We start from the raw sequence: 13,212 nt of genomic DNA on the forward strand, positions 1-13,212 counted from the left end.
ATTGTTACTGTTTTGCTCCTAAAAATCTCAATTTTAATTTTTATTATTTTGTTAATAAATAGTAAATCCACCTTTTTCTTTCCTCATTGCCTGAATCCGTCTGGGCATGCTCTTAATCAGATTTAAGCATGTCTCAACAAAATATCTGATATCAACATACCTGGGTATGTATACAGCTTTTTCTTCCACTCTACTCACAAGTGTTCGATTTGGGTGAGATCTAGGGACTGTGGAGGCCAATCCAGCTCTACTACTTAATTTAATTATCATTGAACAATTTCCTCGCCAATCTCAATGTATGCTTCAGGTCTTTGCTTCAGGTCCTGCTCGAACACTATGTCGTCCTTTTCATATTCATAGTACTCGAGTATAGTAAGTCACTTGTCTTGTATAATTCTCACATATAGCTCAGCATTGAAACTACCGTTAATTCTGGTCAAGTATACAATGGTTTTGGTTTTGAAACATTCCCATATCATCAGGCTTCTTCCATCAAACTTGACAGCTCCTTCAATTTCTCGATCCGTTAGCCCATTTTTCCCTTGTTTCTTCCAGACCCACTTGCATCAGAGCCTTGTCTAATGACTTTAATCTCATCTTTACAAATCACCTGTTTTAATCATCTACTATCCCCACTTGATACTTTTTTGCAAACTCGAACCAACGCTTCTTATGAAAATACTGAAGTCAAGGCTTCTTCAACTTCTTTCAGGCCACCATTCCAGACTTGTGTAATGGATGTCACTTGGTGGTTCCATGGACCTCTGTGAACTCCCTATTACAAAGCATACAAGTCACCTCCACTGCCGTGTTTGTAATGCTAAAAATGGTAGACCTTGTGATGAGCCAACTTTGTGACTCCTATTTTTTGCCTGTATTTATACTTCATTGCTTTTGAAGGATGGACAAACTTAATTTAATATTCTTACAACTTTCATGGCACTCACATGATGCAGTTTTGCAATTTTCTTGCCCGAAAAACCCCTATATATGAGTTGGATGATTCTGCTTCCTTGGGAAGTCTTCAGCATGGCAATTCCTTGAATTGAACCAGTGAACTTTCGCTTGGGAATCAACCTAATAACACACTGAGCTTTTAGAGAATGTGAGAATAGGTTGTAATTTGTAGTATAAGAAAAGAAAACGTTTTTCCACCATAGGAGCAAAACAGTAACAGTGACATGACAAGAATTTTTATAATTAATCATATGCTAAATAGTTGCAAGTCAAATTTATTTATGAGATAGCCAAGATGGTTGTCTATAAATGAACGTAGTGACATGTTTGAAGCTGTAGTGAGTGATGAGAAATAGAAAGTCAATAGTTCAAAACATTGTTACCCTTTTCGCTCATCAGTGTACATATTCTAAAAAGCTGCCCAAGCCCTATTTCAAGATACTATTATAATATTGTATGCAACTAGGCTTACTTTTGAAATGGGGCTTATTTGTTGAAAAATATGACACTTAAATAGGAATTCATAGTAATTAGTTGGATCACTAACAGTGAGTAATCTCAAAACAAAAAAATGCAATATTTCCATTTGTTATGTCACAATTACATCAGACCGCAAAATCTAAAGCATTTTGTTTAAATTGGGTATTATCCAAATTAAAAAAAAATCCCATTCAATTAACTAAAAGTAAATTAATGTCTAACATTATTAAGTACACTGGATTGAACCTAATAGTTTAGTCAGCTTTCAAAGGGCCCCATAATGGTTGAATAGCATTTAATAAGTATTCAGATTGAAGTTGTACTTTATAATTATGTATCTTTCTGATATACAATGCTTGTTCAAGATGCACTATGAAAATTAAATTCATGTGTATTTTTAGTGCAGACCTATGGTCGTTTTAGTTAGAATTAATATGGATGTTTTGGAATTGTATGCAATTAGTTATAGGGACATATAAATTATCATGATGTGATACAGGTGCTAACATAATTCATATCTATTCACTCTTTTTCTGGTTGCAATCATACTCTTGTGTGTATTTTTTTTCAATATATGTGTATGGTTGTGGGAAATATCTTTTTTTAGTTTTAATAAATTACCGTATTTTTCGGACTATAAGACGCACCGGACTATAAGACGCACCCTGGTTTTAGAGGAGGAAAATAGGAAAATAAAATTTTAAGCAAAAAATGTGGTCATGACACACTGTCATGGGGCGAGGATCTGCTGCTGACACTGTTATGGGGGTAATGTCCCCAAATTCTCTACTAAGGTGCCGCATCCTGGTAATGATCCTCCCTGCCTGGTATATACAGTATATGTCCCTCATCCGCTATACACCGTAATCCTGCCATATGGCCGCATCCTGCTATATACTGGCATGTGGCCGCATCCTGCTATATAACCCATCATGGCATATGGCCCCATCCGGCTCATAATATGCCCCCATCCTGCTCATAATATGCCCCCATCTGGCTCATCATATGCCCCCATCTGGCTCATCATATGCCCCCATCCGGCTCATCATATGCCCCCATCCTGCTCATAATATGCCCCCATCTGGCTCATCATATGCCCCCATCCGGCTCATCATATGCCCCCATCCTGCTCATAATATGCCCCCATCCGGCTCATAATATGCCCCCATCTGGCTCATAATATGCCCCCATCCGGCTCATAATATGCCCCCATCCTGCTCATAATATGCCCCCATCCGGCTCATAATATGCCCCCATCCGGCTCATAATATGCCCCCATCCTGCTCATAATATGCCCCCATCCGGCTCATAATATGCCCCCATCCGGCTCATAATATGCCCCTATCCTGCTCATAATATGCCCCCATCTGGCTCATAATATGCCCCCATCCTGCTCATAATATGCCCCCATCTGGCTCATCATATGCCCCCATCCGGCTCATCATATGCCCCCATCCTGTTCATAATATGCCCCCATCCTGCTCATAATATGCCCCCATCCTGCTCATAATATGCCCCCATCTGGCTCATAATATGCCCCCATCCGGCTCATAATATGCCCCCATCCTGGTGTATGGCCGCATCCTGTGGCACATAAAAAAAATAAACGTTCATACTCACCTCACTTTACCTCACTCCCTGCAGCATCGCTCGTCCTTCCGTCTGTGTCAGCGGCAGCGCCGCTGATTGGAGCCGTCCCCATTACCCTGCTGGATCGCGATCATCTCCTGTGTCTGTGCCAGTGTCCCGGCCGCTGCGTGTGGACATGTGCGCACAGCGATGACGTCATCACTGTGCGGCCGCTAGTCTCCACTCAGCTGCCGGCACAAACACAGGAGATGATCGCGATCCAGCAGGGTAATGGGGACGGCTCCAATCAGCGGCGCTGCCGCTGACACAGACGGAAGGACGAGCGATGCTGCAGGGAACAGTGAGTACTGTACACTCACTGATTCACTGCTCCCCGCGCTGATGATGACGCGCGGGGAGCAGTGAATACAGCCGCACATGATCACTCCAGGCCGTAGTTGCCAGGGGTGATCATGCGAGCCGGCTGTTTATCCCCCGCCCATCAGCCCGCCCACCTGTCAGCGCCGGCTTCAGCGCTGAGGGATGATGGGCGGGGGATGGGCGTGCATATTAAATGAGCGGGTCCACGTGGTCACGGCAGGCTGCTACAGCCTGCTCGTGCCCCCGATGACCCGCTCCACCGCAGCACCCACATTCCCCGCAGCCACATTCAGACCATAAGACGCACCCCCCACTTTCCCCCAACATTTGGGGGAAAAAAAGTGCGTCTTATGATCCGAAAAATACGGTAGTCATTTTATAATTGTCACAATTCCATTGCGGAGAACATTTTGTATTGTTCTGCCATGCTCTCCTGCAGAGCCGGTATATGTCGCCTATGGTGCAAAGCATTTTGCGGGATGAATGCTCTGCTGGTTGTTTCATAGCACTGTGTTTCACACTGTCATGGGAGGTGCTTTTGCAGATGCTTCTCGTTCCCAGTGATTGCATTGCTTCTTTAGAGACCGTATTAGCTTAGGACACCGCCAGTCATACTTCCTGTTTACAGTTGTGCTGTTGGCTCCCATGGTGCTCAGTGTCTTGGTCTCTCGACTCCGGACAGCTGATTACCTATCTCTGCCTATCCTCCTCTGTTTCTGTTGTGACATCCCGGTTTCTTACTTCGGACTTCCTCCTGACAGTGTTAGGGCATAGGTTCTGCGTCTGTCTGTGTGGGTGACCAGCAGTAAGCTGTCAGTACCTAGGGGCACGGCAGACAGGTCGTGCGTGGCCTGCAGTAGGCTGGTGCTGATAGTGGACCAGCTAGGTATACACAGCAGAGGGCTTTTGATTCACCAACCAGAAATGGGTTTAGCAAAAGGGTTAGTCTGCTGTAGGAACCGGTTGTTCAGACAGGCTACCTGTGCAGACACACAGATTGTGTAGTAAGCACACCTCTTCACGTTCTCTTCATTTGGTTAGCATCCCTCTGTGCTATCAACAGAGGTTTCTGTACTTAGTATTATTTTGCATATGCCCCGTGATGAAACACCTGCAGTAGTTGCCCCAGGGACATCGATCCACCTTCAGGGATACCACAGGGTCTTCTTCTGTACATTTGGTAAGGCAACAGGTATGTAGTTTTTGTATAATATGTATTGTGACGCCACTCACGGTTTGCGGTCAGGGATATGGGTGACCGCCACTGCAGGTTTAAAGAGCGTCTGGGGCTAATGGAGTCTGCAGTCGGATGGTGTGGCCTCCCGTGAGTGAGGCTGGCCCCAGGGGTTCAGGTGTGTAGAACAACAGGTCCCAGAATAACTCAGGCTCAGTCCGGAAAGTCTTTCAACTGCTATTTACTCACTTTTAGATGTTTTGTGAGGTACCCGGGCGATGCTAAGATTACACCAGGTGAAACCAGGTATCCTTTAGGCCAGTCTAAGGGTAACCATTAACTCACCTTCCTTGCACTTCTTGTTTCGGATAACCACTGACTTGAAGTACCGTGGGATTCATCCAGGGAAGTCGCTACTGCGTTTTCTCCCCTTTTTGGCCTGTTTTCCGGCAGTGTGGACCAAGTGAGATGGCTCCAGGCTCGATCCCCCTTATGGGCCCCTCGTTGCTGCTGAGGCTTGGACTCTAGATGGTTGGTGAGGGACTTGTAGTTCCCCTCACTGGCAGGTTTAGCAGATCAATAAATGGACATCTACTCTAGGGACCTGTTCCCCTTGCGTGCCTAGTCACCAGGAGTCCCTGTACTCGACCGACTGACTCCCTCAGCATCTTTCTGACTGACTGGTAACCGTTCTCCCCCGCTAATGGCTACGTCACGTGCAGGGTCTGACTAGTGTGAGCGAGCATCTGCGTCTCCTAGCAACCGCCGCTCACCACTACCAGACTGGCTCGCTCCACTCCTTTCCTTTTTACCTCTGCAACTTCGCTCCAAGGCCCTCCATTACACCCCTTGATGAGATGTGGAGGCAAGCCCTCTCTTGAATCTACCCAAGGGTCCCCTCTCAAGGTGTGGGAGACCTGGTTGGTATGTGTCTGTGTGTACACACAGTATTCCAGCCTTTAGGATTACCTGGAAGTACTGCTCCAGCATGGGTGCAGTACTCAGTGGTGCCTGACCAGGTCAGGGGCGCCACAGAATACTGTTGTTCCGTTACACTCATAGTGTGTGAAGTAACACAAGTCTGAGTGGAACATATAGTTTATTTTTAGATCTGCTTTGCCCTGTGGGTAACATAGCTTCAGCTTACAGCTGCATTATGTACCCCGGGTTTTGATTGCAAGCATTATTATTTAATTTATTTGCAACCTATGCCCATAACATACTGTTACACTATATTTTGAAGTGATATATTTCCATTTAGTCCTTATCATTATTTTTTAAATTGATATTTGTTCATTATTCTGTATGAATGATACAAATGTGACATTTTTCTCCTTTTACATACAGCGTGGTGTTTTACAAATATACCGCATGAGATTTTTCCTTGTATTAAAGTGCTAAAATAAGAAACAATTATTATTAATGTGTTATACTATATTCTATTGATTTACTCACATTAGTCTTTATATCCCACGGACAAGCCCTTGCATGACCATAGCAGATGCACATGCCGCCCACAGAAATATCTTTTATGGAGTAGAAATACTGAAAGTCAAGAAAATAGATAAGAGTGATTAGAAAACAACATATGCTACAATATGATTTCATTTACACTAATATTACAGTTTTGATTTTCATCACAACTAATGCACATGAGTATATAATTGGTTGTTATCTGTGGCCTGTCAGCCAGTCCATATAGAGGCTGGCAAATCTCTAACATAAGGGCTTTAGTTAAGGTTTATAATCGCAATACAAAAGGAATATTTTACTTCATCAGAACTAAAATGGTGACCATGAACGTAAATAAAACGGGAGTTCTAGCCAGATTAAAAAAAAAAATGACAACTATTATAGCTGTTGAGAAAAATTGGTGTCTATCAGTTTTAATTATCGAAGTTTTCCCGATTTTTCTGCTATTGTATGGCAGCTATTTTGACAAAGTGAGAAGTGCAGCCTTATTAGTTGTCATTTTTGAATCCGTATTTTAGAAATAATAATTTACAATGGCTTATCCATTTTTGAGATGAGGTGACAACCAATATACTTGTATTTCGTCTCGTCACGTTTCTCAAAATGACTGCCATTACAACATATAAAAATACATCATCTCTATATGTTAAAAAAAAGTATCCAACTTATAACTGGAATTGGTTATTTACAGTGCCTACAAGTAGTATTCAACCCCCTGCAGATTTAGCAGGTTTACACATTCGGAATTAACTTGGCATTGTGACATTTGGACTGTAGATCAGCCTGGAAGTGTGAAATGCACTGCAGCAAAAAAGAATGTTATTTCTTTTTTTTTTTTATTTTAAATTGAGAAAAGTTTATTCAGAGGGTCATTTATTATTCAACACCTCAAACCACCAGAATTCTGTTTGGTTCCCCTAAAGTATTAAGAAGTATTTCAGGCACAAAGAACAATGAACTTCACATGTTTGGATTAATTATTTCTTTTTCCAGCCTTTTCTGACTAATTAAGACCCTCCCCAAACTTGTGAACAGCACTCATACATGGTCAACATGGGAATGACAAAGGAGCATTCCAAGGCCATCAGATACAAGATCGTGGAGGGTCACAAGGCTGGCAAGGGGTACAAAACCCTTTCCAAGGAGTTGGGCCTACCTGTCTCCAGTGTTGGGAGCATCATCTGGAAGTGGAAGGCTTATGGAACTACTGTTAGCCTTCCACGGCCTGGACAGCCTTTGAAAGTTTCCTCCGGTGCCGAGGCCAGGCTTGTCCGAAGAGTCAACGCTAACCCAAGGACAACAAGGAAGGAGCTCCAGGAAGATCTCATGGCAGTGGGGACATTGGTTTCAGTCAATACCATAAGTAACGTACTCCACCGCAATGGTCTCCGTTCCAGACGAGCCCGTAAGGTACCTTTACTTTAAAAGCGTCATGTCAAGGCTCGTCTACAGTTTGCTCATGATCACTTGGAGGACTCTGAGACAGACTGGTTCAAGGTTCTCTGGTCTGATGAGACCAAGATCGAGATCTTTGGTGCCAACCACACACGTGAAGTTTGGAGACTGGATGGCACTGCATATGACCCCAAGAATACCATCCCTACAGTCAAGCATGGTGGTGGCAGCATCATGCTGTGGGGCTGTTTCTCAGCCAAGGGGCCTGGCCATCTGGTCCGCATCCATGGGAAGATGGATAGCATGGCCTACCTGGAGATTTTTGGCCAAGAACCTGCGCTCCTCCATCAAGGATCTTAAGATGGGTCGTCAATTCATCTTCCAACAAGACAACGACCCAAAGCACACAGCCAAGAAAACCAAGGCCTGGTTCAAGAGGGAAAAAATCAAGGTGTTGCAGTGGCCTAGTCAGTCTCCTGACCTTAACCCAATTGAAAACTTGTGGAAGGAGCTCAAGATTAAAGTCCACATGAGACACCCAAAGAACCTAGATAACTTGGAGAAGATCTGCATGGAGGAGTGGGCCAAGATAACTCCAGAGACCTGTGCCGGCCTGATCAGGTCTTATAAAAGACGATTATTAGCTGTAATTGCAAACAAGGGTTATTCCACAAAATATTAAACCTAGGGGTTGAATAATAATTGACCCACACTTTTATGTTGAAAATGTATTAAAATTTAACTGAGCAACATAACTTGTTGGCTTGTAAGATTTATGCATCTGTTAATAAATCCTGCCCTTGTTTGAAGTTTGCAGGCTCTAACTTATTTGCATCTTATCAAACCTGCTAAATCTGCAGGGGGTTGAATACTACTTGTAGGCACTGTAGTAACGTGATAGTTTTTAAGCTTTACCTTTTCTTAAAAAATAAATTTAAGATACAAGCTAACATTCTACAAACTGAAAGGCAAGGAAATATTTAAGTTGGTTTCCTTTCTAAAGAAAGATCAATTTAATACTCTTAACAAGCCACAGATTCTCAAAGCTAAGACATTTTTTCATTTATGATTGTCTCTGAGCATTGACGTCTGATTATGCAAATATAATATTATCCATATGAAAATGCCCTGGACAGAAGATGGAAGAAGGATTCTGGCAAAGATACAAAGGAAGAGAGGCCGATAAATTGTGATGACCCTGTTAAGCTGGTGCTTTGGAAGGTTGAATGCAGTATCAATAAATTCCATCAGTATTGTGGATCAGTGAACCTGCTCTTGAAGGCTGATTTATTACCATTTATTCTGCCTGCCCTTTATATGATCCTCATTCACATCACACAGACAAGTGACAAATACACAAACCTTCGACAAAGACAGAACTGTAATCACCAAGTTAAATGCTCAGCTCACCCTCAAACAAATCAGAAGAAGCTTTATTTGTAGTGATGGATTTTCAAGCTAAACTGTAATACATTTTGATATTCTTCCATATTCAGAAAAAACAACTATTGGCTTGTGTTTTTCTACACTCTAATTTTGAATGGAGCTCTACCAGCTATTGTTAGGACTAGAGATGAGCGAACCTGAGGTTAAGTTTTCAAACCGAATAACGAATTTAAAAATCAAGGTTTGGGTTCAGGGTTTGAATGCTTTATGCATGAACAAAACTTGCGCAAGCAATGCTGTGCTCCGGTACGCTTGGTGCTCAGCCCTGTGCAAGCTGCTTGCAGTGTTTTAACGGCACACACTGGGGGTAACAAAAGCCTGCCCAACCTCCCACGGAAGTGATCTGCTTATGGCTGTCCGTATGTGTGCAGAGACTCAAACTGCCAATAAGTGAATGGCTCAGTTGAAAAGGTCCTTAACCAGCACCTGCACATTCACTTCACTTTGACTCAAAGAAAATGCATGAATGAAGGATATGTGAGTATTTGGAAGCCCATAATGACATTCTAAGCAAAGGGAAATTGAAACGAAGACATTGAAATGATTTTAAAATAAAAAAAAAAATTAACTATGCTTTAGCTTTGTATTGATGGTTGTCCTAACAAGAGATGAGCAAACCTTTGAAGGTGTTCGGTTTCCTGGCAGCAAACAAAGCCTAGCTCCACAGGCTTGAGCTTGACTGGAACCAGAATCCAGAATCTCTGCAGCAAAAAGAATGAGCATGGGACTTCTTTTCTGCAGGTACCAGCGGTTTTTGCCATAGATAAAGGTAAAAAACACAGGGACCAACCCGTGGAAAAACCGCGGTAATTCTCGTCAAATCGCAGCAAAAACGCAGGTGTGGTTTTACCGCGGTTTTTGCCGCAGGTGCGGAATTCTGCTAGAGGGTGCGGATTTTTCTTAAGAAAAGTCCATTTTCTAGTGCGGACATAGCCTAAAGGAAAGAGGTGAGGAGAAGCTGTAGGGAATCTCCCCTAGATTTGTCATCCAAAATATATATTCCCTGGTTGGCTATTCAAAGTATGTTTCCTCTGAAGTTGCACATCATTTCAGAGTAAAACATACACATCTGATTTACACAGCTGATGTTATTTATGGGTATTTCTTTGCATCCCAAACATTTGTGGCCAAAATTTTTGTTGGTCTACCTGATCGTGGTTTGGTTTTTACAAAGCCCCTGATTTTCCATTTGTTAATCACAGTTTGAACACTTCTGACTGGCATGATTAATTCATTGGATATCTTTTTGTATCCCTTTCCTGTTTTATACAGTTCAACTATTTTTTCCCATAGATCTGTTGACAATTCTTTTGTTTTACCCATGACTCTCAATCCAGAAATGTCAGTGGCTGGATGAAAGATGCAGGAATCTGTTTGTATCCAAGAAACTCACTCAGCTTTTGTGCACACACACTGATTACAAGCAAAAAGCTCACAGGTGAGGATGATACCTTTATTAGCCAGTCAAACCCATTTGTATCAACTTCTGTGAATGTTCACAGGTCAGCAATTACGAGGCTATGTGAACATTTGATTAGGGTCATTTGGATGTTTTTAGTTGTCATTATGATTGAAAAAGAGGAAACACTGTAGTTTGACAATAAATCGCTTCACCCAACCACTAACCATGAGTGGAAAAAAGTTTTTGTGCTATCATTCATATTCTCTGAAAAAAGGGCAAGAAAGCAAAACATCTGCCTGGGTATGTAAACTTAGCCCAACTGTGTGTGTGTATATATATATATATATATATATATATATATATATATATATATATATATACATATACTGTATTTATATTTGCTAGCAAAAGACCTTTACTGCCTATTTGGTATACTACATGTTTGATTGTTTTTTTAAAAAATTCTGAGGTTTACTTTGCGACAAACCTGTCCCCTTTTTCTGGGGTTTTCTGGGCTGTGTTTAACTTTTTCGTTAAGTAGATGTTGTGACGATGTGTCCCTCCCCAACCCCCGACCAGTATTCATGTACTCTATGCCATATCTGGTCATGTAGGTTGCTTGGCTGTCTTTGTTCTCCTCTGCAGGGGGCTTCCCTAATACACCATCCCTGGAGACTGTGTTCTAGAAACTTCTTTATAACTAGGGGTTGTAACAGCGTGTCCCTCCCCCACCTGTGCTCATGGTGTAATAGTCTGTCCCTCCTTGACTGTTCTGTATGTACTGCATCTGGTGGGAGATTGTTTGTTCTTCTCAGCATGAAACTCCTCCAATCCACAACTTGGTAGACAGAATAGAGCCAGGATGTCTAGAATCCTTTCATGTATCAAATGTTCAGGGGAGGTGTGTCCTGCTGCCCACCTAAGGGGCTGATCCCAGGAGAGGAGAACAATGAGACCCATGTTAGTCAGTTTGTTGAATCTTGGCTGGAGAAGGACTCGGATCTATGTCTGTATGGACTCTTACAGATTGGAGATCAGTAGCCACGTGGGATTGTGTTTTTTTGTTCATCCTGTTGGACTCATGGAACTCATATAAGGACCATATTTTCCCTGGCATCAGAATACCAGGAGGCACCCCCGGATCTGTTGTTTTGTAGTGGACTCCTTGCAGACGTTAAGGATTTATATTCATGTTTGGTGCTTTATCTTTGTGGTTCCAATAAAAGCCTTTGGATTGTTCCTCGGCCTGGCATCCCTTACTACTCTGTCGTGTGCCCCGTCACAGATGTATATATATTTGCTTGCACCAAATGCAATTTGACATAATTATAAACTGATTGTATAAGTATTTTTTTTTTATTTAAGGGGTAATTTATAGGTATATTAAAAATACCTAATCTTAACATCTACTGCTGGGTTCTGTGTAAAAACATTATGAAACATAAGCTTTATTTTTTATTATATTACAGTTCCATATAACTAGTTTGTATATATTTTGAAATGTTACTAACTTCTGTAACCTTCAAAGTTCCAAAAATATAACTGCTCATAACAGCTTTTAGGTGCAGTTATCTATAAATATATTGTAAAAAATATGTTACATGTGCAGTAGTTAGTTATATACTGTAGGTTGAAAAGGACATACTGTTGGCCCATCAAGTTCAACCTTTCAACAAGAAAACTATTGCCGAAAACTACACAGAATAAATAAAAATGTGTCTTGTTTTCATCAAAAAATCTTATTCTTTGCATAATTAAATGTTTTACTATTTTCTAACATATATTCTTTGAAAAGTAATGTACGGATGGCTAATTTTGCCAATTTCAAGGTATGAAATATTGGATAATGTTCCTATCACCACCATAAAACAAACACTATGTTGTGTTATTCTATACAGAGGTTGACTTTTTATTTCTAAATTCGAGCTTACAGTTAGGTATGTGATACATTGCCACATTTAATTTAATATGTAAGGCCTCATTCAGGTCGGAGCAAGATTGGACTGGTAAGCCCTGGGATCTCCTTCATGAGTGTCTATAGCAGCACACTTTGTAGCTGCTAAGGGATCCAAGTTTAGGAGAACGCAGTGCCAAATGGAAGCCTAATGACCCAGATTTGCCTCCAACCTGCAGTCTAGATTTATTAAGCAGTATCTGCATCCTGAGGAGCTGTGGTGATTGTGACACTGTTTATAGAGAACTGTAGGGGCATATAGCCCCCTCATATTGTGCAAATGGTGCTGTTTTGCATCCATACTGAAAAAAAGGGATCTGTGATGGATTCACACTGTATATACAATATACAGTTGAAACCAGAAGTTTACATGTACTATCTAAAAATACACATCTGCATGTTTTTCTCACTATCTGACATGAAAGCATAATAAACCTTTCCTGTTTTAGGACAATTAGGATTACCACAATTATAATATTTTAACTTTTTTGTCCTACTTTCTGCAAAGTCAAAAGGTTACATAGATTTCATTAGTATTTAGTACCACTGCCCTTAAACTGTATGACTTGTGTGAAACATTTGAATATCTTTCCACAAGCTCCTCATAATAGTTGGTAGGAATTTGGGCCCATTCCTCCTGACAAAACTGTTGTAACTGAGCTATTTGTAGGTCGCCTTGCTTGCACTGGCCTTTTCAGCTTTGCAATATATTTTCAATAGAATTGAGATCAGGGTTTGTGATGGCCACTCCAAAACTTTGTTTTTGTTAACCTTAAGCCACTTTCTAACCAATTTCGCAGTATGCTTCTGGTCATTGTCCATTTGGAAGACCCATTTCCGCCCAAGCTTTAAGTTCCTGGCTGATGTTTTGAGATGTTGCTTCAGTATTGCCAGATAATCTTCTATCCTCATGATGCCTCATGATGTGAAGTGCACCAGTCCCTCCTTGAGCAAAACAACTCCACAATATGATGCTGCCAC

At 41.6% G+C, this 13,212-nt stretch overlaps 1 protein-coding gene across 6 annotated transcripts in view; it reads right to left on the reverse strand.

Annotated features, from left to right (window-relative positions):
* The window catches only part of LAMA2 (laminin subunit alpha 2), a 1,231,414-nt gene that overhangs the window by 797,614 nt on the left and 420,588 nt on the right, over positions 1–13,212 (reverse strand). For all 6 annotated transcript variants that reach the window (XM_075339908.1, XM_075339907.1, XM_075339906.1 and 3 more), the window contains exon 6: positions 6,017–6,106. In XM_075339908.1, the coding sequence (XP_075196023.1) occupies positions 6,017–6,106 (90 nt within the window). The remainder of the gene's footprint in view (positions 1–6,016; positions 6,107–13,212) is intronic.

This window comes from Anomaloglossus baeobatrachus, chromosome 3, assembly GCF_048569485.1.
Source record: "Anomaloglossus baeobatrachus isolate aAnoBae1 chromosome 3, aAnoBae1.hap1, whole genome shotgun sequence".
Taxonomy (NCBI): Eukaryota; Metazoa; Chordata; class Amphibia; order Anura; family Aromobatidae; genus Anomaloglossus; species Anomaloglossus baeobatrachus.